General features: G+C 37.5%; 4 protein-coding genes across 5 annotated transcripts; 2 read left to right on the top strand and 2 right to left on the bottom strand.

Moving 5' to 3' along the window:
* The first annotated feature begins 1 nt into the window (after nt 1).
* On the top strand, nt 2–1,154 carry ch25hl1.2 (cholesterol 25-hydroxylase like 1, tandem duplicate 2). The gene has a single exon (XM_028450877.1). It carries the CDS (start codon nt 10–12, stop codon nt 847–849), a length of 840 nt encoding a protein of 279 aa, XP_028306678.1. The 5' UTR covers nt 2–9; the 3' UTR covers nt 850–1,154.
* A 564-nt stretch (nt 1,155–1,718) lies between these two features.
* tspan3a (tetraspanin 3a) lies at nt 1,719–9,476 on the top strand. Its single transcript, XM_028451308.1, has 7 exons — nt 1,719–1,911; nt 3,632–3,823; nt 4,444–4,518; nt 4,676–4,777; nt 7,594–7,740; nt 7,828–7,911; nt 8,868–9,476. Exons 1-7 carry the CDS (start codon nt 1,849–1,851, stop codon nt 8,958–8,960), a joined length of 756 nt encoding a protein of 251 aa, XP_028307109.1. The 5' UTR covers nt 1,719–1,848; the 3' UTR covers nt 8,961–9,476.
* A 4,258-nt stretch (nt 9,477–13,734) lies between these two features.
* pstpip1a (proline-serine-threonine phosphatase interacting protein 1a) lies at nt 13,735–22,762 on the bottom strand. Its single transcript, XM_028449951.1, has 15 exons — nt 22,641–22,762; nt 21,233–21,333; nt 21,083–21,157; nt 20,966–21,000; nt 20,789–20,895; nt 20,624–20,686; nt 18,842–18,946; nt 18,263–18,308; nt 18,048–18,127; nt 16,266–16,364; nt 16,095–16,191; nt 15,885–15,972; nt 15,717–15,802; nt 14,259–14,344; nt 13,735–14,186 (listed from the first exon to the last, which is right to left on the bottom strand). Exons 1-15 carry the CDS (start codon nt 22,668–22,670, stop codon nt 14,055–14,057), a joined length of 1,230 nt encoding a protein of 409 aa, XP_028305752.1. The 5' UTR covers nt 22,671–22,762; the 3' UTR covers nt 13,735–14,054.
* An 805-nt stretch (nt 22,763–23,567) lies between these two features.
* Nucleotides 23,568–27,012, bottom strand: faap24 (FA core complex associated protein 24). Of its 2 annotated transcripts, none has more exons than XM_028450537.1 (4): nt 26,710–27,012; nt 25,609–25,706; nt 25,383–25,538; nt 23,568–24,021 (listed from the first exon to the last, which is right to left on the bottom strand). In XM_028450537.1, exons 1-4 carry the CDS (start codon nt 26,807–26,809, stop codon nt 23,770–23,772), a joined length of 606 nt encoding a protein of 201 aa, XP_028306338.1. In that variant the 5' UTR covers nt 26,810–27,012; the 3' UTR covers nt 23,568–23,769. The 2 variants fall into 2 exon arrangements, with proteins under 2 accessions (XP_028306338.1, XP_028306336.1); XM_028450535.1 differs by having other exon boundaries at nt 25,609–25,751; nt 26,710–27,009.
* Nucleotides 27,013–27,577: the final 565 nt, after the last annotated feature.

Here is a 27,577-nt window from a genome sequence, read left to right as displayed (position 1 = left end):
CACTTCAACATGGGTATTCCAGACACTCCTGTTGATGTTTGGTTCAGTAGCTTTGGGGAAATCTCTTTGCTGCAACCACTCTGGGACAATTTGAGGCTAAACTACAGGGATTATTTACGATCCCCTCTCTTTCCAGTTGTGCTCACAGTCTCATCCTACTTTATCATCTGCCTTCCTTTCCTTGTGTGTGACATCATGGGGGACAGGTGGGCTTGGGTCCAGCAATTCAAGCTACAACCGAGCCGTAGACCCACAGCTTCCACGCTGCTGCACTGTGTCGGGGTCACCTTGCACAACCATTTGTTGCTGGTGCTTCCAGCATCAGTGGCCCAGTGGGCATGGAGACCACCAGTGGAGCTGCCAGATCAAGCTCCATCCCTGTTTGGGTTAATAGCTGGAGTGTTAGGAAACCTCCTGCTCTTTGACCTGCAGTACTTCATTTGGCACCTGCTTCATCACAGGATCCGCTGGCTGTACGTAACCTTTCACGCCATCCATCACAAGTACTCGTCTCCGTTCGCCCTGGCCACCCAGTGCCTTGGAGGCTGGGAGCTGGTGACGGTGGGTTTCTGGACCACTCTGAATCCTGTGGTGTTGAGATGCCATCTGCTCACCACGTGGGTCTTCATGGTGGTACACGTGTATGTCTCTGTGGAGGATCACTGCGGGTATGACTTTCCCTGGTCTTCATCCCGTCTGATACCGTTTGGTATTTATGGAGGACCCAGCAAACATGACGTGCACCATCAGAAACCCAACACCAACTTTGCTCCACATTTCACTCACTGGGACAAAATATTTGGCACACATTCTGATTTCAGCTTCTCCACTGCTAAAGCAGTCAGTTAAGTTTAGGTATTGTTTAGTTTTCATTATTGTGAAGTGAACACAGCGATACAAAGAAGAGAAAAAGGAGTGTATATCAATGTGTTAAAGGCACGTCATAGAAAATACAGTTATCCTGTAAATAAGCTACATATCATTAAATCTGTGTGTGATATTAAAAATCCTTAGAATTGGTTTGGGGGTAATCTGTGTTTAATTGTTTGTTGTTGTTTTAGTTTTTTGTGTTTTGTGTGGAAAAAGGAAAAAACTGGAAAACTGTAATGCATGACTGTATGTTGGCAATTGATATATTTTCCAATAAATATATTTTGGGGGGAAAAAAATCCTTAGAATGCATCTGTCTGCTTAGTTTCTGCACTATTTCCAATTAAAAGTTTTGCATATTGTTTTCTACTGTTTTCCAACTCGAGTTGAATTACTTTTGGTTTCACAGGATTTTAAATTTATTTTAATGACATTGGGATGAAACTGTTATAAAGCAAATGTGATCCTATTGTGCCGTAAATATTATACCTATTGTATCTTGGGTGCAAAATCAATTATTGAGAATTAAAGTAATGAGATTAAATGGCATCAACAAGAAAAATGTGTACGTGATGTGTTTTCCTTCTTTTTGTTACAATTGAAATGTTTTAAAACAACAAAATGATTCATTTGTGATCACAACTTAAGTTATGCAATCTTATACTGTAACATAATATATTTCATTATTTAGTAAAATGTGTTTTTCCAAATGGATTACATCGGTGACAGTTTGTCCTCTCGTGTTTCTTTATGTCCAGAAACCTGAACTAGTTGACTCATCATAATCTACATGTTTTATGAGGGACATCCATACTGTGGTTTTAGGCTCCGCCACGTGGTGGCGCTGCTGTCACCAGTCACACAGAGTTAGGACGAGGAGGAGTCAGCGTTAGGACCATAAATATCTATGGTTGGGACATGATTAAGTGAAAAAATCCAACATTATCACCGTTACTGCGTCAAATACTCGTGCTGAAGATGGGACAGTGCGGGATTACGTCTTCTAAGACCGTGCTGGTCTTCCTGAACCTGATCTTCTGGGTAAGTTTGAGCTCATTTTTTTTTTATCGTGCGTCACAGTCAAGAAGCTAGCTTAGCTTAGCTTAGCTTAGTTTAGCATCACAGTCACTGCTGCAGCCGACCTTTGTTTGACCAGATGGAGATCAGTTTGCAGAATTTCTCAGTAGTCGTTCACCCCAGCTTTCACCAAACAGTTATTGTCACGTCATAGCAAAACACAGCTAATAGCTGTCATTAAAAAAATACAGATTTTGACTTCTTTTTGTGGACAGCTGGAAATTAAAATTCAGAAAAACATGTTTACACGTGACGTCACATAGATGAAGGTGGGCAAGGCTGAGTCAGCAGTAATGTAATAAACTGGTTTTTAATCATTGCTACGTAGGGCTGGGCGATATGGACCAAAGCTCTTCTCTCGATATGTTTTCTCAAAGTGGTGATATCAGAATCAGAAAAAAACTTTATTAATCCCCGAGGTGTAATTAGAACTGCAAAGCTTATTAAAACACTAATATTAATAATAATATCTATACACAAACACTGGGAAAAAACCAGAGTACACAAAGAAAATGTGCAAATGAAAGATAGAAGGCAAAAATAATAATAATGAATATAAATAAATAAAAGTATATATTCATATGTAAACAGATTTTAATTTTAGGTCCATGGTGGGCCAGCTGCCAGATACTCTGAGAGGTGGTAAAAAATATACAATATAAATCTCAATATTTGAATATTCAATATGTTAAATCTCAGTATTTTTACCTCAATAAAGTCTGACCAGAAAGACAATTCTGGGTTAAATTTGCTGATGCAAAATGCCACACAGGCATATTTATTAACAAACAGCTGCACAATATGTACCACTTTTGACTTTGTCTTCTATGAAGGACAGCATGTGTGAGTGAGTTCTATAGTGTGGCTTGTTTAGGGGAAGGTCTTGGTTAACACTTACTCAGTAATCCATCTAACTGAGCTTTTCATGTTGTCCTGAGAAGTAGTGAAAGCAGCAACTTTTTAAAAAAAAAACGTATTTTACTACAAAATAAGCAAAGAAATAAACATTTATCTTTATAGGCAATATTTTAATATTCTATATTGCCGAAATAGAAAACTTTATCGTTTGTATGTCATTGGTAATGAATGGAAATAGAAATAATTCACACTACATTACATTTATCAGTTCTCTCTAACTGTTATAGGGCCCCAACTGTGTCAAATAATTTTCTCATTTATTTTCACAACAATAAAGCATTTAGTATTTCTATAAATATTTTAGTATCAGGGAAAATAAAGTGTTAACATAATGTCTATTAACCTTAAATATTTATTTTCCAATGCTTGTACATTGTCCTCATCACATGTCAGAGCCTGTCTCTACTTACTGAGAGCACACGTTAGCATACGTACACCCTGGAAGAGTCACCAGAGAACAATGTTTACCAGGAGAGGAATATTAAAGTTTACCTCAGAAAAAACAAGGCCTCGAGCAGACATGGACAGCTTCTATCACAGCAGGGGCCAACATTATTATAATCGGGTCATTCAGTGTTTTACTCATTAAAATCATTACTGTCTGATTTGGTTCTTGCTTTGAATACTGTTTAGTGATCAATAAAATATTCTCCCTTTAAAAGCCTTTAATGATGACATTTACATAATTTAAAAAGCATTATAGCACAATCTGTTTGAGCTTTGCTTCCTATTAATCATTTTGCTGTTGCTGTCTTTGCTTCCACAGGCGGCTGCCGGCATCCTGTGTTATGTTGGAGCCTACGTCTTCATCACCTATGACGATTATGATCATTTCTTTGAAGATGTGTACACACTCATCCCAGCTGTTGTCATCATTGTTGTGGGGGCCCTCCTCTTTATTATTGGGCTCATCGGGTGCTGTGCTACAGTGAGAGAGAGCTGCTGCGGCCTCACCACAGTCCGTATACCTTTTACCTTTGCTTCACATTTGTCTGATGGCTGCATGTTGGAAGTAGTTCTTCAGGTTTTCGGATTAGAGCAGAGATGGGGGCCAGAAAAATGTGATCATATGAGGGCCACATCATTTAAATTTTACATTCATGTCAGCATTTAGAGTAATGACCAATCTGAGTATTAACACAGGAAAGAATGATATATTTGTGTTTTTGTTGTCCTTTTTAAAAATTTCCCTGTCATTTTGTGCATTTCTCTCCCCGTCTGTTTTTGTAGTTGTGTATTTTTGAAGTCATTTGATGTATTTTTGTTGTGATTCTTATTCTTCAGTCATTTTTGTGCACTTATGTATGTTTTTGGCTTATTTTTGTGTTATATCTCTATACAAATGTTTGTGTATAATTTTTGTATTTTTTATATATTTTTTTATACTTTTGTGTGGTTGTCTTGTCATTTTGCATATTTCAGTTTTCATTTTGTGTGTTTTTGAAGTCATTTTTGTGCATATACTTTTGGGGCCTCACCGAGGACCACATGTGAACCCGGGCCATATGTTGCTCATGTCTTGTATATGTTGTTTATGAGCAACACTTAAAGGCTTAAATCTGTGTATGTATCTACCAGTTTGTCATCCTCCTGCTGCTGGTGTTCATGACGGAGGTGGCCGTGGTTGTTCTTGGATACGTGTACAGAGCGAAGGTGAGAAATATAACCTCCTGCTGTCTCTATTGTCTTTCTGAGCGTCATTTGAAACTCAAGGAACCAGATTAACATCAACGTCATGTGTTTGGTGTTGTGTTGCTTAATGTCATCTGTGGAAAATAAATGTGTTTACATCCTTGTTAATTGTTGTTAGGTTGAAGATGAAGTTAATAGTTCCATCCAGGAGGTTTATGATGAGTACAACGGCACTAACAGCAACGCACAGAGCCGTGCAATAGACTACATTCAGAGACAGGTGAGAACAAATCCACTCTTCCCTTTGTCCACGTTTTAATGAGATGCTGACTGAGCATCAGTTTCAGGGGCCCCATTTACAAACGCTGCTTACGTACGTACAAAAGAAAGCGTACGCCACTTATAAGCAACAGGAAACGGATTAAATTAATGACAGCTCTGTGAAAATGATACATTTGTTTGAAATAATTTAGGGCCCTATAAAATTTGTTTTATTTTCTCCCAAATTTAGTTTTTTCCATTTTAATTTTTTAAATTCCTGTTTTTTAAGAAATATTTATAATTTTTTAAAGAAAATATTAGTTTTTAACTCCTGTGAGGAAACAAAAATAAATACTAATAAAAAACCCCATCATTAAACAAAAATGTATGTAAAAAATAAAGTAAGATATAATTAAAAGGTAGATATAAGTTGTAGTGACATGGATTATTCTGACTGCTCCTTTTTAATTATTAATTTGTCATGTAAATATGTATGAGAACAGCATTAATGTCACCTGAATTCCTCTCAGGGATCAATGAGCGGTCCCTGGAAACATTTCCCCATAAAAACACGTTCTTTGCCCCCACGGTGACGGGGTTTCACGCCGATTTTTCCCATTTCTGTGTTTAACTGTTTTCATTGGTCGATTCTGTGATTCCGTCCACGATTTTGTTAACGCAGATTTTATAGGGCCCTACTAGTTGAACATTGTACATTTCACAATACATGAAGGATATATTTGCAAAAACCACGTTTTAAATTTCAAAATTATAGTTACAAATTCAGTTTTATATAATAATAATTGTAATTAAAATCACACGTTCATTGCACTAAACTGCTGATCAATTGGCTGCAACACCTGTTAAAGGAACACACTCACAATGCATAAAGACCTATCAGTGGCTTATCAGGCACTGCTGGAGGACGAGGCGCACGGGAGACTCTGGAGGGAGAGGATCTACAGAGACCAGCGAGATCTATAGGCAGGACGGGTGTCACTCACCCCAGCAGCACCGACCAGTAGGGTTGGGCACCGAGAACCAGTTCCTAAGTCCGGTTCCAGAACCGTTACGAAGATGTTTGCATCATGATTCTTTTTTTCGATTCCTAAATACCCGCACTAGTATGTTTCTGCGGCTTGCTCTGTTTGTTTACGCAGGGTTTGTATAAGATACGTTCAGAACGCGACTTGTGTGTGTGTGTGTCTGGCGTGTGCGTGTGTCTTTGGCGTGTGTGTGTGTGTCTCAGGCGTGTGCGTATGTCTCTGGCGTGTGTGTGTGTGTCTGGCTACGGTTTCAGTTTGGTCCGGCGGAGCGGAAGGGTGATGGGAACTAATCACCGGTAAAAATCCCAGTAAAACTCCGGAAAACAATCACCAGGAATTAATATTATTTCCCTGGTAAAGATAGTAGCTCTAATAACAGGTAAAATGATAAACTGGTGATATTACAGCCTGTGAATGCAGTACAGGGACACATTTACTCCACCTCCGGGTCCTAGTGCCTGCGTGTGAAAGTCTGCATGATTATGCCTCTGTCCATCCACTCTTTTCATTATATCCATGTCTTTTAAGGCTTTTATTAAATAGTGTCGGCTGTAGTCTGGGCCGCCGCCATCTTGGATGGCCGCAAGTCGAGAAAACTGTAAAGAAGTCTTATATTAGTCTATTTTGTTTTTAAAGTGGTGTTTTTTTTGTGGCTTTAGACTCCAACTACATATTTGTAGATAATATGTTCCCTATAATAAAAACAGATTCACAACATAACTATTTTTATTGTTTCTGTTTCCACTGTATCCAGAATAATAATAATCTTTCTCAGCAAGAACTATTGATTGATTTGTCACATGACTGTTCCAGGGTTTGAGTTTGTTTTATTTAGTGTCACATCTACCTGGGCTGTAGCTCTTTGTTTTTTAGACTGCTGACAACTTGTTCGTAGTTTTATTTCACTTTTAAAGTTACAGTTGGACCTTTGTAATTGAATACCCTAGTTACATTACAGCAACCAAATTAAACTGTATCAACCAAGTGAATTAATAAAAAACTACCTGTTTAAAAGCTTTTTCAATTTAAAAAATTATCTTGTGAAATCTGTGACCTGTTCACCTGCACAACTCAAAGAATCAGAATCGAGAATCGTCGAGAACAGGGATCGAAATTGAGAATCCAAACGATGCCCAACCCTACCGACCAGTAAACATCCTGGGACTGAAGAAAAATATGGTTTTACTTGAAATTAAATATTGCGAATTACGTATAGTTCCAAAGGTGTTTTACTACCTGTTCATTTTTATTATTTCAAACAAGGAAATATAATTTAATCATATGCTTCTGGTGCATATAGTGCATTTGTGTCCCCCTCAACCTCTGTTATAACACAGAGGGGTTCCCCAATGATCCTCCAGCTTTTTGTCTGTGAGGCAGAGCCCTGGTGCACCCTGTTGAACTTCCTATGGAGAATTATAGACATTTTCTCCTTCGCTTCTATGTCTGACTATTTATTTTTCACCTCAGTCACATTCTGACGCTCTGAGGCAACGCCTGACCTTTTATAGGCACTGTATGGGCGGAGCAAGGTGTTTCCTCATGTACGACAACCTGAGAGTAGGCTGTCATTTATAGACGTGTGTGTGCATCTGAAAGTTTTTTTGAATATGCACTTCCTGGTTTTTAGCGTACGCCAGCTGAAGTGATCTTACCTATGCACAGATTTCTAAATGAGGTCCGTGGTGTGTAAGGTCGTCATCAGCCTGGAGCCAAACTGTCGACCACCTCCTGCTGTGTACATGTGAACTTCTACATGGCTCTTATGTTGCATTTTGCATGTTTTCAGCTCCAGTGTTGTGGGATCCACAATTATTCTGACTGGCAGAAAACCCACTGGTTTGAAGAGTCTAAAAACCATAGTGTACCCATCAGCTGCTGCAAAGCCAAAGGCTGCACAGGATCTCTCTCCCGCCCTGAAGACCTTTACCAAGAAGTAAGCAAACTGTAGTTTTCTCACACACAAACCTCTCACATCCTCATGTTTAAGTGACTAATGTTGTGTATGTGTGCGCGTGTGTAGGGCTGTGAAGCTCTGGTTGTGGAGAAGTTACAGGAGATCATGTTGTATGTCATTTGGGCTGCTCTGACATTTGCTGCCATTCAGGTACGTCACATCTGAAGCTTTCATGTATCAGCATCAGTTTATAACCAACACAATAAGCATCTATTGGTTAACATCTACATCAAAGATTAGCAACTTTAACGGCGGGGCCACAAAACTGTGATTGCATCTGATCTGAGGGCCACATTATCAACATTCATGACAGTGTGTAGAATAATTACCAATATTAGCATTACCATGGGACAGAACAAAGGGTTTGTGTTTTTTTGTTGTTTTGTGTTTATGGAGCCATTCTTAGATTATTTTTTTATATATATACAGTATATTTTCTGTATTTTTATGGTAGTCGTGTGTGTTTATGCAAAAAAAATTTAGATGTTTTTTTTTTTTTGTACATTTTTCAGTATTTTTGTATTCGCTTTGTACATTTTTGTGTCTTTGTAATGGTCTTTTTGTGTTTTTGGTGTAATTATGTGTATCTTTGAAGTTGTTTTGTGTATTGTTCTATATTTTTGTAGTTGTTTTGAATATTGTTTTGTCAAACACTTTTAAATCATTTTGTATTTTTGGAGTCCTTTTGTGTATTTTGAGGAATTTTGTGTGTTTTTCTATGCCATTTTGTATATTTTTGTATTCCTTTGAATATTTTTCTGTATTTTTGTTGTCGTTATGTGTGTTTTTTTGAGCAATTTTTATGTACTTTTGGACATTTTTAGTTGTTTTGAATAATTTTGTGTACTTTTGCAGTTGTTAGTATATTTTTATACTTTTTTATAGTCTTTTTAAATATTCTTTTGTTATTATTTGTGTACTTTTGTTGTCCTTTTTGTATTAATTTTGTAATTCTGTGTTTACTGAACGGAGGGATGCATGTGGCCCATGTCTGAACTACAATGGAAAACAAGGGTAGAGGGGGGGATCTCATCATAGGTCATCTAGCTCTCACTATTTTGCAGTGTGATTCCATGGTGATCGTGATGCTGAGCTCTTTCCTGCAGATGCTGGGGATGCTGTGTGCGTGTGTGGTGCTGTGTCGCAGGAGCAGAGACCCTGCCTATGAGCTGCTGGTTACAGGAGGAACCTATGCATAATGCTGTGTGTTAATCCTTTATAAGCTGTGGATGGAGTGGCAACGTTCTTACCAAATCCTAAACCTTGTTAGTCATGTTTGAATTCAGAAGTGGACAGGGTACTTTTTCTTTCCTTAGTTTGCATTAGATCTACGACTTTGTTGGTTGCATTTTATTCTGAAATTCTGGCACTTGGAAGTGCTTGTTTACCTTTACCTGCCTCCTACTACTGATCTAAATGTTACCTAACACCAGCATCATCTCAAACACAGCCCCAGTCAACAGCCCAGCATGTGTTTGCATGTCTACTGTCACTTTAACTTTTATTCAGAGAATTCAGTTGTAAGGAGTGTTAGTATGTGAAGTAGCAATGTGTTAAATCCATATAGTTTTGTCTCATCAGTTTGATGTGTTTTTGTCTCGACAGTGTAATGATTTTAAAGTTTGATTTTCTCATATGTAGCAAAAGCAAGACATGGAAGAATCTAAATATGTCAATTGGAACTCTAAAAAATAAATCTATTTTCTGGATATTTATTCAAATTTCTGTGGGATTTATTTAATAAACTGCACACAATCATATATAATCATAATATTCACAGAATAGTCACATTGTAGTTGTTGGGCAGTGTTTGTCTTTTCAGTTTAATAGATGATGTTATTGATGATCGTGAATTTTTGGTTTGTTAAAAATAGGGTAAATGAGGAAATCTATGATGCAGAATGACTCGTGAAAGAGATTTAAACAACCTAGATACTATCTAGGCTATTTATGTTTAAAAGGACTATCTAGTATATAGTGTTTATGACTGTCTACTAGATAGTCCTTTTAAACATAAATGCTTTACAAATGTTCTTTTTTTATCCATTTTTTAAATTATTTTCAGAACAGTACATAGTGTTGTGTGTTCTATACAGAGAGGGAAGATACTTGCATATACGGTACATACAGAAATATTGAGCAAATAGGTAATGGGTCAAAATAAAGCATGTAAGATTAAGATATGTCTGCCCCTCTGTTATCAGTCCTTACAACACAAGTATGCATAAAAGTAAAGTAAAATACACTCCTACAGGCTAATGAGCTGCTGTTAGCAGTGACTCAGCAGCAGCGACAGGCTGCGTATTTACAACAACATACCGTGCAATAGTTTGGCTGACCTGTCCCTGGACAACAGTCACAGTCCATTAAAATCCAGCCGCAGCGTTAGCTTAGCTTCACTGATGCATCTTTTGGAGACAAAAATAATGCGTGTATTTCCACTCTGAGACGCTCGTCCTGCTCTCGTATTGACTTGCCATGATTGGTGCGCGTGATGTAAACAGAAACATGCTGACAATGCCTCTTCTTCTACTGTTTAGCCATGGTTGGCACAGCGTCCCGCATAAATATGTAGCACCACTGTAAACAGGAAGTACACTGCAGTTAGAAAAGTAACGGACAAAGGCACCATATTGTAACGGTAACAGCGTTATTTCTTTCGAAAAATATTGCGTTACAGAACTAGTTACTGTCAAAAGTAAAGCGTTACCGCCCAACACTGGCAATGAGAGAGGTCAAACGTTTTCTGTAAGTCTTCAGAAGGTTTTCACACACTGTTGCTGATATTTTGGCCCATTCCTCCATGCAGATCTCCACAAGAGCAGTGATGTTTTGGGCTGTCGCTGGTCAACACAGACTTTCAACTCCCTCCAAAGATTTTCTATGGGGTTGAGATCTGGAGACTGGCTAGGCCACTCCAGGACCTTGAAATGCTTCTTACAAAGCCACTCCTTTCCTTTACACGTATCAGTCATCCTGGTTCTTTTGCATAAAAACAGCCCCAAAGCATGATGTTACCACCCCCATGCTTTACAGTAGGTATGGTGTTCTTTCTCCTCCAAACACGACGAGTTGAGGTTTTACCAAAAAGTTCTATTTTGATTTTATCTGACCATATGGCATTCGTCCAATCCTCTTCAGGATCATCCAAATGCTCTCTAGCAAACTTCAGACGGGCCGAACATGTACTGGCTTAAGCAGGGGGACACGTCTGGTACTACAGGATTTGAGTCCCTGGCGGCGTAGTGTGTTACTGATGGTAGCCTTTGTTACTTTGATCCCAGCTCTCTGATGGTATGGCTTTCATTTTATAGAGGGTACGAGGTGTATAATGTGTGTGATGGATAAAATTTAAATGAATGTTTTTCTGTATGTCAGAGTCACACGGGACTCAACTAAACTCAATCTTACATTTTATGTTCATGCAATAAATACCAGTTATGTTGTAAATGCATCAAGCTCTACTTTTTTGAAAATGGAAACTTTGGTTGATATAGGTACCTAAATACAGTCCTGTGAAAAAGTATTCTTGATTTGTTTACACATTTGTCAGATTTAAATGTTAAAGATCATCAAACTAATTTCAATATTTCACAAAAACAACTACAGTAAAAAGCAGTTTATAAATGATGAGTGAATCTTACAGGGTGGTTCCCAAACTGAGGGCCGTGCACGAAAACGGCCTTGCTGAATATTGAGCATGAAAAATAGTCTAAACTGGTGTAAAACTATGTGATTGCACATTTTGTTGTTTTTAAAAGTTTTAGAGAAGAATAATCGGGGGAAGGAGGGACTATATGGAGGTAAATTTGTGTCTATTATTCAAACAAATAATGAGAGGGGTCCATCTGCAGACCTCCACACAAATAATGGCATTTGAACACTTTTTTTTTTTTAATGAAGTCATCTTTTTTTGGGCCATATTATGGCCAATTATGGTGTAGAGACTTGTCACTCAAACATTACTGACCAATGAGGAAGCTCCGCCCACCGTGGAACGTTTGTGTCAAAAAAAACAAAATTTTTTTAATTTTTTTCTTTGATAGAAATGTTTTTCATTTTTTTCAATGACTAATTAAGACACAAATGAACTACCCATAATATGGCCCAAATACAAAAAAGATGAATTCAATAAAAATAATTTAAAAAAACTTTTCAATCAAACAAAAAAGGAGTTGAAAAGTCATTATTTGAGCCTCAAATATTTTTTTTTGCATCCAAACTCTTTTTTTGATTGAATAATAGACACAAATCTACCTCCAAAGAGCTAACAATTCTAATTTTTTAAATTTAAATAAATTCCCGATGGGGAAAGTCATTTGCAACCGAGTTGCACGGTTCACACATACAGTCCACAACATGACATTCACTGTACATACAAATACCAAATACCATTAACAAGATTTAAAGCTTCCACAGAACAGATGTAGCAACAATTCATTAAAATAAAGAACTGCTGCCCGAATTAAAGACCTTCTAAGACATTCAGTGGAACACTTAGGAATCACCAAACGCTCACTAAAAGAACCTCTTTAGTTCATGAAAAGTGCTGTGAGGAGGATGGCCTTCACAGTTTTCCACTTTGTTACAATCCTCTTTATATAGGTGACCTCAAGTGACTCTGGGGTGCAGCCCATCACTGAGCCAGCCTCTTTGATCAGTTTGTTGATTCTGCTTTTGGGCTACACACCGCAGTACACGGTCACTACGTTCACACTGCAGGTCTTACTGCACAATTTGGATTTATTTTATTTTTTCAAAAACACTGATTTTTTTTGTGTGTGGTCTTTCATATTACATTTTAAATGCGTCTTCAGTTTGGAGGATGAATGATAGATAGATAGATAGATAGATACTTTATTCATCTCCAAGAGAAATTCACAGGAGGGTTCTTTGGGTGACCCATGACCCCACAGCCACATACTGTTTACGCAAGTAAATATGGAGTCGTCCAGTGTAGGACTGTGTGTAGCGCTTAGAAATGTTCTTTCTAACAGAAGTCAGCACTACATAACTTTAAGGAGGAGAGCCAGGTTTATCACTCTATCCATTTGCAGTGTGATGACTGCTACATCTATACAGCAGAGTGTTTGGATGCAGAGTCAGAGTCAACAGTGGTGGGATAGGGATGTTAGCGGCTTCAACAATGTGGAATTGTGCTCTTCAGACAGTCTTTAACAGATCGGATACAGGTCACAAATATACGTCTGCAGTGTGAACGTAGCCTATGTTCTCTACACTTGTGGAACCATTTTTTTTGACGGAGCCAAATGATTAAATGAACAAATTATAATCTCTTGTCAGTTATTACTGTTAACTAATAAAATATGCTTGTAGAACTGTTGTATAAAAGCAATATCACACTGGAGGTTGTGCTGTTATGTGAAATATCAGGACATGTGTGATTATCTATGACCGAATCACACCGGTGCTGATGATTCTTCACAACAGCACAACCTCTCGTGTGATATTGCTTAAGTAAAACACATAAATTCTCCAAAGAAAAACTTCTGATCCAAACAACAACCTTTGTGCTGTGAGGAAGCAAGTTTAATAAGTGTAAAGAGTACTGATATATCCTATGTATGTAGTAGTACTGGTACTTGATTTAAACTGTACTTGAGTTCAAGTACAAGTAATTCATACATAAAATGCTCAAGTACAAGTAGGTCATTTAAATTGTTGCTAGTTAATTTCACCCCCCACGTTTATTGTTGGTAATAAATGTTGCCACGGTTCCCTTGCATACAGTAAACATCTCATGTTTAAACTTCAAATGGAAGAAACCAAATCTTGCACAATTGGAACTTAATTTATTTTCCAAAAAGGCTTTTAATAAAAAGTTTGTCAAAATGGACAATTATTTTTTAAATAAAATAACACCAATGAATTCAATTCAAAATAAACAATGCTCAGGCTATAGCTACAGTACATTTATGAACTCTAAAACAGTGCCATGCCAAATGTGGCATGTGGGCAATATGTAGAAACCACAACCTGAACCCAAGATCGTGTCTGCACGTTGATCAGAAATGACACGACTAAGAGTACATGGATTATGTTCAATGTGTCTTCATAAACTGCTGACCGAGACCATGAAACTGAAATGAAAGAATAATAAATTACTCAGTAACGGGTGTAGAAATGTAACAGATTACTTCATTTAAAACATACATAAGCACAAGTAAATGGACTGATTTAGAAATACACTCAAAAAAGTGCTTGTAAAAGTAAGTGACTGACAAAAACAAAGTACAAAATGAAAGTGTCTCATCATGGCACAGGTTAGAAGCTCATTCTTTGGCTAAATATAAGCCTGGGACCAATCCAGTGAGGCCTTGTCTTTGCACCGTCCACCATCCATCTTCACCTTGATCAATGACCACCAGCACATCTCCAGCAGACACAGACAGTTCATGCTCCCCCTGCACAAAGATGGACACAGTTGGATGGATAGGAACATTTTAGTCAACTCCTAGGCATGCACAGAGGCTGACCTGTGCTGTGTAGTTATACACAGCTTTGTATTCCTCACAAGCTTCCTTAGATTCAGGAACGGGTGCATACACTCCATCTGATGAGCCTGAGGAGGACCAGTCACAAGCATCCAGTGAGTGAATGAGGCGTTTGTTTACTTAGTAAGATACTGATTCATTTTTTACTTTTTTAACTGACCAATTTAATTATCATTATTATTATCAATAATAATACGTAGTAGGAAAAGACGCCTACGACCCGGAAAAAAAAGCAAACGGGTTAGAAAATTGATTGATGGATGGATAATAAATAATTACTACGACTATTATAGACAATTTTTAAATCTTTATTTATGCACCCAGTACTCTGATTTCCTCCCACTATCCAAAAACATGTCTGATGAGTTGATTGGAATCACTGATATTTAGGGATGGGAATTGATTAGAATTTAGCAATTCTGATTCCATCATTGATACTGCTTATTGATTCGATTCCTTACCGATTCTCTTACCGATTCTCATTGGGTGAGGGAATCAAATAATACAAATGGATTTGTTTGCTTTAACTCTTTATTATATTATCTTTGTCTCTTTAATTTCCTGCAGGGATATCAGCTCTCTTTTAATCCACCAGGTATAGATTGTTTTCACTGGATAATAATATATACAAAAGTGCTATATAAAATTGATGATTTTTTTTTTTTTTAATTATTATTATTACAACATATGACATATTTTGGCTGCAAACATTTGAAAATATTTACAGTGCTTGAACAACTTGATCCATAACTAATTCAGACAAATCATTCTTCTGTAAAAAAGAACATATTAACCAAAAATACAGCTGTACTTTAAACGGTAAAGCTTTAGTTTAACCTTTGTTTACATTTCTATAAATGGACCTTCAGAGACGCCGTCCCCTGGTTCTTATATGTGACGTCATCAACCGTGTGTGTGTATCTTGAAAAGGTATGACATTTTGCTGTGTGCGTGTGTGTGTTTTATGTGCATCAGGCACCTGCACCTTCAAAGGTCTCTGCACAGCCCTGGTTTTTAGGAAACATTTGTGTGTATTTGTTGGCTGCACAACATTAGACTGAGGGCCACATGTGACCAGAGGTATGCCAGTTGTCCTGTGTGTACTGATGTATCAAATACTGTAGCTTTGACCTCATGGACTTAATGGTAAAATATATGAAAAATCTGAGTGTTTGATGGAATTACTGACTATGAACCAACTACATGCAGAGTTTCAGTGAATTATCAACAAATTGACCTCTACATTACCATGCATTCTCTTTATTACCTAATGGAAGGCGCTGCAGAGATATATAACGCAACAAGAAAGCAAGCTTCCTTCCTGAATTATTGGCCCAGGATTTTTTTTAATTTTTTTTTATTCACGTGTGTGTAACAGCAATTACAGACAAAGCTATATATAATTTATTCTATTCATCATTTGAAATGTTAGTATTTTACCGTGAGGCGGTGCCACTTTTTCCTCAATGCTGTTTTTGGAGTCACTGGAGCCACTTCCCTGCAGAAGATTGGAGAACCTGGAAATTCTATAGAAAACAACTGAAATTAAAAACAATAATAATAATGAAAGAAAGAAGTGAATTAATGGTATCAAAGTGTAATGCTGACCCTTTAATGACTCCCTCAACAAACCCGGTGCTGCAGTTTCTCACTGCTGAATCATCGCTCTCATAGTAACTCTGGAATATGATTGGAGCTGTGGAAAAACCATTCAGCAACTAGCATTCAACAATGAAATAAAACTCATATCATGAACCAACTCGCTACTTTTCTTTTTTTGAGTTGTTGTCAGTGAGCATATGTTTAGAAGATGTTTACCTGCAGGAGTTGAGCCGGTACGATTTGTCTCCACAAAGTAGTTGTTGTCTGAGACGATGTCACACTTTTCCAACACTGTCCTCACATTCTCGTAGCACTGGAGGTAACAGTCTATATTATAGACTCAATTAAAGCAGAGTAATGAACGCTGCCTCTGTGTGTGAGCTTCACCTCATCGTCTTTCACACACTGCATGGATAAATGGTTGGTGTGAACCCACAGGGCGTTTCTGACAACGCTGACACGGTCTTCCTCCAGCTGCTGGAACATCTGCAAAATCATATCTGAATCAGAAACCTAATGATGCATGACTTAAGAAGCACAAACCACGGCCTTCAGGCTATGCAGAACTGCAGGCTCCGACACTTCATCATTAAAATCACATTTACAATCGCAATCAAACGTCAGTATTTAAATTAAAGAGAACACCACAAACCTAAAAGTTATATGTAGATCAGACATGGGCAACTGGTGGCCCTTGGTCTAATTTTGCAGCCCCAAAATGAAACAGAAAAATGTGTAAAATGACAACAAAATCACACAAAATGAGAAAAATATACAGATTTACACTAAAAACACAAAAAATGACAACAAAATTAGAGAAAAACTTTTTTTTTTAAATGACAGAACACACAAACAACAAAAAATATAAAAAATGACAACAAAAACACACAAAATGAGAGAAGAATATACCAAAAATATACAAAAATAGTGTTCAAATGGGTCATTATTCTAAATGTAGGTATATTGATCATGTGGCTTTCAGATCAGAAACAATCACACGCTTGTGAAGGGTTAAACCATTCATTTAAAAATGTTCTGCTGATGTTTTTTAACTCGCCCTGAGATGAGAGAATCATTAATGAGGAGTGTGCTGTAAATGTCATATCAAATCAAATCAAATCAAATGTATTCTTCCATGTAATCCTGTTCACAATATTACCATTATAATTGACAGTCAGTACTTTTCACATGTCAGAATAGGAGCACGTTGAAGAGCGAGCCTTATTCTACATGCCCCTTTTTGTTAAACAAAAGAATGTCCAAGTGGATGGTTGCAATTCAATTCTGCGATATTTTATTTTTTTACATTATAACAGGTGCAACATTATTAAATGAATTATGTTTGTCACAAAAGACTATTTCGTTTGTTACAGATGTCAATAATTTAACATACATTTATTTTACAGATGTCTGTAGTTTTCCATCAACAACTCTTTATACATACATTTAATTTGAACAATATTATGACATGTTTTTAAATTGTTATCCAATGAGTTTCACAACCTGATCCCAGTGACATCAAAACCTCTGTTTGAGTGAAGTGTGAGCAAATGGTCCACAAAAGCTTTCCTCCTGCTGTTTTCATCTGTGATTAGTATACATTTATTATAAATGTGCTCTGGAACTAATTTATTTTTGATTTTCCACATGGTCGAGACAATTTTTAACTGAACAAAATCTACAAATTTCAAAATATTACCTTTAATGAAAAGTTGATTCGTGTGATGTCTTGGACCTTTGGGATTTATGATTCTTATAGCTTTCTTTTGGCGTAGGAAAACTTGGTCAGTAAAACTTTTGCATACATTACCCCAGATCTCAATACAATATGTGAAGTATGGGACAATTAGGGATTATAAATTCTGAACGGAAATGTTGATCAAAGCTCATTGTACTGGCTTTGTGGAGGTGGTGATGTCCTATTTGAGATGTTATGCACATCTTACTGTGAGCCAGAATCAACCTTAAAAGGAGATACACGTTTGTTAGATAACGGAAACTTTTAGTAGTTGTGGTATCACATAAAGGAAGATCTTGTTTTTTTAATATGCCAGTGACTCATCATGTATTCTACTGAGGGGAAGTCTTGCACATCCACAGTGACTTTGCAACTCTTGGGTAAAGTTTGTACTTTTGAAAGTTGATCAAGCAGCAGTGGTCGTGTCATACCTCACATGTGATGATGTGAATGGATTCCCACTCTTGACGGATCTTGTCCAGCTGCTCAGTGTTGGATGCATACTGTTTCTCTAAAAGCAAGGGAGGCAGATGTTTCGAAAATCAACGGTGGCAATGTAAGTTTCAGCAAAACCACAGCAGCTTCCTGCATGAAACAACAGAAACTTTAATAAAATGGAGCCACGGTCATTTGAAATTGTCCTCACCAGCTTCCTGAGCAGCTTCTTTGCACTGTTTTAATTTGTTTTTCACCTGTGAATGACACATCACCAAAGATCCAGACATGAAATCAATGTTAGATGTGAAAATAAGGTTTTAACTAGATTTATGGTCATAGAAATTTTTGTTTGGGAAAATTCTCTTAAAAGAGAAGACGTGCATCACTGATAACAAACACAAACCTTTCAGAAGAAATATACAGAGATTGACAACTTTTATCACAGTGGGAGCCACAAACATGTGATTGTCTGATCTGAGGGCCACATTATCAACATTCATGTCAGAATTTACAGTAATGACCAATATGAGCCTTATTTTGTCACTTTTGTTGTTTTAATTCTCATTTTGTGTGGTTTTTGGTGTCATTTTGTGTGGTTTTTGGTGTCATTTTGTGTGGTTTTTGGTGTCATTTTGTGTGGTTTCCTCATTCGTTTGTATTTGTGTTCATTTTGTCATATTGTGAGTTTTTGGAGTAATTTTGTACGTTTGCTTTTATGGGCTATACATAGTTAGACCGACGGCACATACCCATGTCTGCTGTAACAAGTAACAGAGAGCAGACGTACCTTGTCAATCTGTTTGGTGGTGGCCGTGGAGGCATTTGTTATCTTCTCAGACATCTGCTCTGCCTCGTCTACCTCTCTGCAGCGCTGCTCGTAGCATCTCTTAGACTAGGCCAGGAAAACACAGAGCAGAAAATACACAAATGTTGTGTACTTTACACAGGACACAACCATGTTGGTACATCAGGAATGAATATAACACATTTATCTCACGATATAGACACTCTGCACTACAGACAAGTGTACTTCACTAAGAAGGTATAAATACATATTACATCACAAATAATTGTATTAATAAGAATGGTTAAACCAGACATGAGCAACTGCGGATCCAAAAGCCACATGTAGCCCTCAGTCATATTTTGTGTGGGCCCCAAAGTAAAGGCACAAAATTACTACAAAAACACATATTAAATAAATATGGAAATATAGAAGAACACAAAATGAGAGAAAAATATACTAAATGGCAAATGGACTTGATTTAACCACCAAAGTAGTCCCAAAGTACTTCACAATATCAGCTCATTCGTCCATTCACACTCATTCACACACCAATGGAACAGAGCTGCCATCCAAGGCGCTAATCAACCATTGGGAAAAACTTAGGGTTCAGTGTCTTGCCAAAGGACACTTTGACACATAGATGGGTATAGACTGGAAAGAAACCCCGAACCTCGGGATCAGAAGGTGACCCCTCTACCACATGAGCCATGTTCGCCCCAAGAATACACAAACAACAACAAAAACACACAGAATGACAGAGAATTATACAAAATAATTCCAAAAATACACAAAAAAAACCCGCAAAATCTAGAAAAACAACATCACATGTTCATTCTGAGCCTGAAATTGTAGAAGGTCCCGCTTCTGTGGAAGACTTCCTATGTGGTCCCAGTACCAAAGACTGCACACCCCCAGGGAGCAAAACCAGACCTTCAGACCTGTTGCCCCAACCTCCCACCTAATGAAAACCATAAAGAGGATCATCCTCAGACACCTGGAACCCCTGCTGGGACCACTGATGGATCCCTTGCAGTTTCCTGACCATCGGGGTGGACGATGTAGTGACCTGATACACAGATCAATGACACATCTGGAGAGCACTGAGAAAGTTATGTGCTTTGACTTCTCCAGTGCTTTCAACACCATCCAGCCATCAATGCTGAGGGTGAAGATGGAAGGGGCTGGAGTGGACAACAGACTACCTCACCAACAGACAACTGTGAGTCCCTCAGGGTACAGTGCTCTCCTCCTTCCTTTTTAATACCTTTTTAATACTTTACACATAACTCCGCAAGGACATGAGCAGTGCTCACCCACGGGGAAAATTAGAAAAAGCTTTGCTGAGTGGAGAAGCTCCAGAGAGCAGATTATGTTTTCATGGTAGAAGACTCTCCCAGTCCTCTACACCTCACAACTACTAGTAACGTTACTGTGAGCCCAGTAACGTTACTGAAACTCTGCTCACTTGCACAAAATGACTCAAAACCATAAAACAACAAAAATTATTCCAAATGCTGACATGAATGTTGATAATGTGGCCTTCGGATCAGACAATCTCATTTTTGTATCCCCGTTGTAATAAAAGTTCCCCATCTCTGATGAAGACAATACCAAAGAAATGCACTTTGTTTCCTGACAATGTCCAAATACTGCCATTGTACATTTCCTCATTGTTAAAAAGCTGGATTAGTTCATGCTTACTTTCACTTTTCACACACAGTTTTGCGTGCCTGCAAGCACTTTAGACAAATATAAATGCACGATGACATAAAGGGACCTTACTTCCATTGTTTTCTTGTAGAAGGAGACTTTGTTTTTCTGCACCTTCTCCATGTTTATTTCAAACTAAAAGGAAAAGACATTAAATGGTAGAAAACCTCAGTCAGACTCAGACTGGAAATGATCAGAACGTGTTCACCAGTGCATGTGTGTGTATGTTTGTTGAACCTTTTTTCTCTGCTCTTTCTGTCGCTCTCTGAACTGCTCCATCCTTGTCATCTCCTCCTTCAGGAGAGCAGCCTGCTGAATGTGCATGTTACCAACATTTTCAATCTCTGAAAAGGAAACCAAACACATGCTCAGCCCCATTGACTTTTCATTGATTTAGGCATTTCTTCTACTTACGTGCTTTCATTTCATCAAAAGATAATCTCAAAGAGCTGCAAAAAGGAGCAGAATAGACAGAGAAACTAATAATCTGTGCATATTTTAGACTCATTTTTAGTCCTAAATTTTGCTTACAAGATCTCAGACAGTCCCCCAGCTTTGCGGGCAATTGTGACTAGTTCCCTGCCATACTTGTCCTCTGCCAACGCCCTGCATCATTGGCAAAAAGAGTATAATAACCACACCACGAGCAAAGATAGTGAAGGCTACAGTCAGAGAGTTCACCTCATCTTCAAAACCTCCTCAAAGTCTTTGCAGGTCCTCCTTCCTTCATTAAGCCGCTGAAGAATCGTCTCATAGCCAAAGTTGCTGGTAAACTCTTCTCCCTGGGACCAGAAAGCACACACGGGCAGCTTTTGTCACAGCGGGGCCAAAAAATGTGATATTATCTGATCTGAGGGCCACATTATCAACATTTATGTCAGAGTGTAGAATAATGAACAATTTGAGCATTATAATGGTCATTTTTGAAGGCTTTTGCTGTTTTTCCTCTGATTTTGTGTATGTATTTTACTGTCATTTTGTGTGTTCTATTATTTTGTGTTTTAGTTTAATTCGGTACGTTTTTCTCACATTATGATTATTATTTTGTGTATTTTTGTTGTTGCTCTGTGTGTTGATTTGTGTGTCGTCTCGTTTTGTGAACTTTTGTTGTTCTCAGTGCTGCCTGTTGCCCATGTCTGATATAGAGGACCCTCAGTACTTTTTAGATTTGAAGGAAAACACTTCCCATGCTGCATTTCAAACAATCAATGTTGTCTTTCTTAGTGTTAGAAACTACAGTATAATAATGGGTTCTCTTACAGTCTAATTCCAGATTGTAGCTGTGTTATCAGTGTTCATTTTTTAAAAGCAACTTTTATTTTAGTCTCCAACCTGATTAAAAATTAGTTTCTGGATCTAGTCTAGAATGAATAAATAAATAGAAGTGAATAGTCCATGGCATGCATATGGCCTACTTTATACCTCTGTGTTTACATGTTGTTTAGTACTACTTCAAGAGGGCTCAAATGACATATACCTCAAAATTAGATTAGAAACTGATTGTACAAATTTTGTTTATTTTGATGATTTTAAATATTTAAAAGCCTTTTTGTCAACATTCTAGTAATAGTTTAAGCCACTCTGCTTCTGTCTGAATTTAGTCTTAGTCCGGTGAAAAAGGAAAGATGAACAGTCGTTGGTTGATCCTGCTGTGATCTATGAAGAACAAGAGAAATGATGAAATCATACAATGAAAATACAGTTCCTTAAATTTAAATATGAAAGTATATCTATGACTGGTATGAGGCAGGGAAACAGTTCCTGAAGATTTATTGTCGGAGGCTAGTTCTGCTTTTTTCTAAAAGAGTTCAGATACGGTAAGAGGAGTTCATTATAATTATAATCTCTCACACACACTTTAAATAAATAATGAAGTATTAGTTGTTTTTTGCACAATCACCAAACAATGCACAGAAAATAACGTTAAGTGTTCAGTTTGGGCACGTTTTTCCAACATGAACATGCTCAGGATTGTAAAAAGTGTAAAAACTAATGAAAGAGCAGGAGGAGCAAAGAAAGAAATGGTAGTGACGATAAAAAACCTAACTCATTAATCCAGAAATCAGCATCATGGAGCTCACTTACTCACCCAAAAGGCATCTTTAAACTCAAGTTTCATCCTTGTGTTTTGCACTTCTCCTGTAATCTCTTGATGGCTCTGAGCAGCAAGCAGCGAGTGAGGTGCTTGTAGCTCGACACGCTTGAAACGGATGACGGTGACACATTCAGGAAACCAAAGCTCACACTGCAGCTCTCATTTGATTTAAACAAGGAAGAGGTGCAACATGATAGCAATTCACTAGTCAAACTCAAGCTGAGGCCTTTCAAAACACTCATATAGACAAATGTCCAGTAGAAACCCACACTTTTAAACAGGACAACGTACATCCTGTGTTTTGTGTTTAGATTAAAAAATACTTGGAACTGTATACTCACTGTGCATTCTGTCCCAAGGGTCATTATCAACATTACTGTCAGCATTAGAACAATAACCAATCTCTGAGTATTATTATTGTCATATTTGTTGGTTTGTATGTTTTTTGTTTAATTTTATTATTTTCTCCCATTTTGTTGTCCTTTTGGTGTCATTTTTGTATTATTTTGCATGTTTTTCCTTGTGTTCCTCTCTACTTTTGTGTTTTAGTTTAAATCAGTACATTATGTGCTCGTTAACTGTCATTTTGTGTATTTTTGTTGTCGTTTTGTGTATTTTTGTTGTCGTTTTGTGTGTTTTAGGTGTTGATTTGTGTATCGTCTCCTTTTGTGTATTTTCGTTGTCATTTTGTGTGTTTTTGTTGTCAGTGTGTTCTTGGTGTAATTTTCTTGGTGTCTTACAGTTTTTTTTCTTTTTTGCATTTACTGTTGGGTTGGGACAACTCAAAATAAGACCGAGGGCCACCTGTTGCCCATGTCTGATATAAATCAACGTCACTACTTTTAAAACAATTCCAGAAAAAGTTTTTCAAAGTTATTTTCAGAAAAAATAAGATGGCCATTATCTACCATACAAGCAGAATGTAGTTCTTACTTGGTTTATTGTTGAAGTACATTAAATAATAACAAGTTGCTCCCAATTATTCTTATGCTGCTCACATGCAAATCCATCTCGTCGGCTCGAGCAAAATTCGTCATGTTGTCCCAAATCAAAGCCGCTTCTTTGTTCTGTGCAGAAGTGAATAATGCTGTAGAACTGTGGCACAAATAGAAGACCATATGATTCAGGGTCTGCCGGCAGTAGTTTTGTGGAAGAAGCCATGGATCTGCTCAGCGACTGATTGGCCGACCACAGGCTCCAGGGCAGCGGGGGCAGCGTTGCAGATCTGCTGGAGGCTGGAAAAGTTCTTGAGCAGAGCCAGAGCTTTAACTCTTCCCACTCCAGGAAGCTGCTGCACAACGGAAAGCACCAGAGGGTCCCACAGGCGGCCTGCGCTCCTCGCTCTGAAGCAGTTTTCTCTGCTCTCACTCTGAACCTGAAGAAGACCAAATAACTCAAACAGGTCAAAAGTTAAATTAGCCAAAATTAATATCACAACATTTTTCAAACAATAGTTTTACAGTATCTGAGGTTTTTATTTTTGGTGTTTAGGCAAGGCAAAGTTAATTGGATAACACATTTCAAACACAAAAGAGGTTTCACAGCAGCTACTTTCAGGGATTTTGGTATGGTGCCTGACTGGAATGAGCAGTCTGACTCAAATCAGTCACAACTGATTTATCAACAGTTTTAAAGAAGTTTGAAGGTATTGTGTTGATGATTTAGCTGCTGAATAGTTTCCTCTATTATTTTTGGGTTCATTTATAAACACTGACATTGTAATTGATTCATCCCTCACTGGTTGAAGCTGTTCAAGCTTTTTGTGATTTTGCTGGTTTGAAGGTCAAACAAATTGACTGTACTTTTTCCATTGAAATATATAGCAAATTCATTGCATTTGTACCAGTTGACAGTAATTCGGGAGTTATCACGATCTGAGTGGTGAGCTTTTCAATTACAGAAAACAATGTAGTTGTTGATGTTTTTAACAATATTTTCAGAGAAATATTTCTGCCTCGCTTTGTATGTCTAAATTAATGTGGAGTTTTGTTTTTCTCCATTTATGCTCAGCTCTTCTACAATCAGATTTCAAACTCTGCTCTCAGACTCCCTCCACGGCGTTTTCTCTCTGCTTTGCTATTTAGTTTCGAAGTGTCTATTGATACGGGAACGTATCAATAACCTCCAAGACTATGGGTACGTTTTCCGCATTTTCCGGACCTTTTCTACATAAGCGTAATGTGACTGTGTTTGCCCGAGTGGTCAAACGCACCACACTTAAGGATCCATCCTTCCGCTAACGTGGGTTAGAATCCCACTTTTGTCATATATATTTTTTCATTTCAACATATTTGACACGGCAAATTCCACCTTTAAAAATACATATCCAAAAAAAAAAAAAAACATTTTAAGGTATTTCCTGGGTTAGGGCTAAAATAAAAAGGTTAGCGAGATAGCTAAAAATAAATATGAGCTAAAATAAAACTGACAGTACTTTAAGACAAAAGGTGCACCTATCACGTCACCTAAACTGGCCAATGACTGGCAGTCTATGCATATGTTTCCGTATGAATAGCCACGGCCTTCTAGTTTTGATTAGAGCCACAGCGACTATGACATTAGATACCTTTGTATCAAACTCATCCAGGATTTTATCAACTGTCCCAGCACTCAAGGCTTGTGTCATTGTTTATGCCTTCCAAACTGTACATGTGCTGTCATTTATGCACCTTTTCTTAAGACACACAGAAGTCGACTCTTTGATGAGGAAACATCTGTATAGTCGAAAAGACTCACGAGTTGACTGATGAGCTGCGAGGCTTCAGTCTGCCCTCCAACCGTCAGCAGAGACAAACCCAGGTCAAACACCACAAACTTCTGCACCGTGGGAAAGTACTGCTCGCTCAGCCGCGTTTTCTCCACCAACACCAGCTTCTGGAAGCTGCTGCTGGCCTGAAACCATGACGACACAGCCGGAGTTAGTAAACACACTCCTGATGTTTGTTTGCCTCGCGTAACCTACGTTTCTGTAGCGAACCAGCTTCCTCTTGTAGGCGTTTCCCGCGATGATGTCACACTCGGACACGTAGAGGACTTTGGTTCGGTTGGAAAGATGGAAATCTGCAACGGTGAGGTCGCCGTCAAAGATGGTCTTAACTGGAACAGCTAAAAATAGTGCATATTCACGAGTGTCAGATAAAAATGCTTTTTTAGGGCTGATTCCATGATGAATTATAAAAGTTACTAATTCGTTGAGGAGCACTATTTCTCATTGAAATATTATACGCACATACAGTATATTATATATACAAATATATTTAACTTAAGTGTGTAATTGTGTGTTTGATCTATTTAGTTTGCCCTATGTGATTATTATTTTACTGCAGTTTTTTTTTTTTTTTTTTTACAACTCTTTCTTTTATTAGTCTATTCTAATCGCTGCTACAACAAAAGAAAATCCCCACTGTGGAAAAGCATTACCACTTATTTCTGCTCAGTATTCAGTTATTCCATCCTTTGGGGATGCCGTTTCTTAGATTGAGTTGGAAATAAAAATAAAGAATGATAGTTAAGATCTTACGGCACAAAAAAAAACAAAAAAAACAAAAAAAAAACATGTTTTGTCATTAGTGCAGGAAGAAAAAAAAATAATCACAACCTGTTTTTCACTAAAGAAAGTGAAAAAAGAAAAATAAATAATGTGAAGTATGTCCAATCCAAACCTGAGGTTAAAAAATACCAAAAATATTAAGCTTTTATTTCATCAATGACCTGTGATTGATTGGAACTGTTTTATGTATTTTTGTCAATGTTATTCCTCTAATTCTAAACAGTCTTTTGTGTATTGTAACTTGTCCGTTGGTATATTTTAGGGTTTGGCTGATGATGTTTTCTGATTAGAATTATGTTGTGCTGAATGAAAAAAGACCAACAAAAAAACAATAATTTTACAGATTTAGTTTACATGCTATGTTAATGCTTAACCACTAGAGGTCACCAAATTACATCCATTCAATGTCGGAGGTTGAGAAAACATTGGTTTCGTCACTAACTGCAGTCTGAACAGATATTATATATGTATATATATTATGTCTATGGCAGTGTGTGTGTGTGTGTGTGTTACCTGCTAAACTCTGGACTAAAGAGGACTCTCTCCATCTGTCCGCACACAGTAAGTGTCCGTAGGGAGGTACAACAGTCAGAGAAGCTCCTTTGTCCGCCATGTTTGTTACTGTTCCTTCTCATAAAGCTGCTCTACATCGTCCCACCGCTAAACTTTATTATTTACTCACACTACATATGGACAATATACAGCTACAAAAGTACAAAGCTGAGGATAAACCAAAGGACTCACCGCACATTTTCATATATCTACTTCTGCGTTTTGTTTCAGTGGGGAAACATATTTTAAACGTCTTACCGCCACCATCTGGACAGGAGTCTCTTTTTAAAAAAAAAAAAAAAAAAAACACCAAAAAGAGTAAAAACAGGTGGCATTCTAATGTTAATTTGACGTGATGAGTTGAGGCTTGAACTCAATTTCTAGCTCAAGAGTCGATGCTCTATGTCACTGAGTTCATTAGTAGGAGAAAACTGTAGTACTCAGATTCTACAGCTGCAATAATTAATAATTCAAGTGTAATTCAGTCATTCAAACACATTAATCCACAACTATATCATGATGGTACATCGTCACTGAGCTCATTAGCACATGGCTTTTTTTTTATTTTTTAATTTGTGTAATTGTTTTAACTGTAAAGTGTTGTTGATGTTTTTAACAATATTTTCAGAGATGTGTTTCTGCCTCGCTTTGTATGTCTAAATTAACATGGAGTTTTGTTTTTCTCCATTTGCGCTCAGCTCTTCTACAATCAGATTTCAAACTCTGCTCTCAGATTTCCTCCAAGATGTTTTCTCTCTGCTTGGCTTTTTAGTTTCTAAGTGTCTATTGATACGGGAATGTATCATCAATAGTTTTTGAAAAGCGCTTA

The sequence above is a fragment of the Gouania willdenowi genome, chromosome 6 (assembly GCF_900634775.1).
Source record: "Gouania willdenowi chromosome 6, fGouWil2.1, whole genome shotgun sequence".
In the NCBI taxonomy this organism is placed as follows: Eukaryota; Metazoa; Chordata; class Actinopteri; order Blenniiformes; family Gobiesocidae; genus Gouania; species Gouania willdenowi.
This window is presented reverse-complemented; position numbering and strand designations above follow the sequence as displayed.

Excerpts from the sequence above, each read along its gene's own strand:
- ch25hl1.2 (XM_028450877.1), top strand. The coding sequence starts at position 10 with ATGGGTATTCCAGACACTCCTGTTGATGTTTGGTTCAGTAGCTTTGGG.
- tspan3a (XM_028451308.1), top strand. The coding sequence starts at position 1,849 with ATGGGACAGTGCGGGATTACGTCTTCTAAGACCGTGCTGGTCTTCCTG. Across the intron at positions 1,912-3,631 it reads TCCTGAACCTGATCTTCTGG|GCGGCTGCCGGCATCCTGTG; the intron begins GTAAGTTTGAGC and ends TTGCTTCCACAG. Across the intron at positions 3,824-4,443 it reads GCTGCTGCGGCCTCACCACA|TTTGTCATCCTCCTGCTGCT; the intron begins GTCCGTATACCT and ends TGTATCTACCAG.
- pstpip1a (XM_028449951.1), bottom strand. The coding sequence starts at position 22,670 with ATGAAACTTGAGTTTAAAGATGCCTTTTGG. Across the intron at positions 21,001-21,082 it reads GGGGGACTGTCTGAGATCTT|CTCTTTGAGATTATCTTTTG; the intron begins GTAAGCAAAATT and ends TCCTTTTTGCAG. Across the intron at positions 16,365-18,047 it reads TTCACATCATCACATGTGAG|ATGTTCCAGCAGCTGGAGGA; the intron begins GTATGACACGAC and ends ATGATTTTGCAG.
- faap24 (XM_028450535.1), bottom strand. The coding sequence starts at position 26,809 with ATGGCGGACAAAGGAGCTTCTCTGACTGTTGTACCTCCCTACGGACAC. Across the intron at positions 25,752-26,709 it reads TTTAGTCCAGAGTTTAGCAG|CTGTTCCAGTTAAGACCATC; the intron begins GTAACACACACA and ends CACTATTTTTAG. Across the intron at positions 25,539-25,608 it reads AGCTGGTTCGCTACAGAAAC|GCCAGCAGCAGCTTCCAGAA; the intron begins GTAGGTTACGCG and ends TCATGGTTTCAG.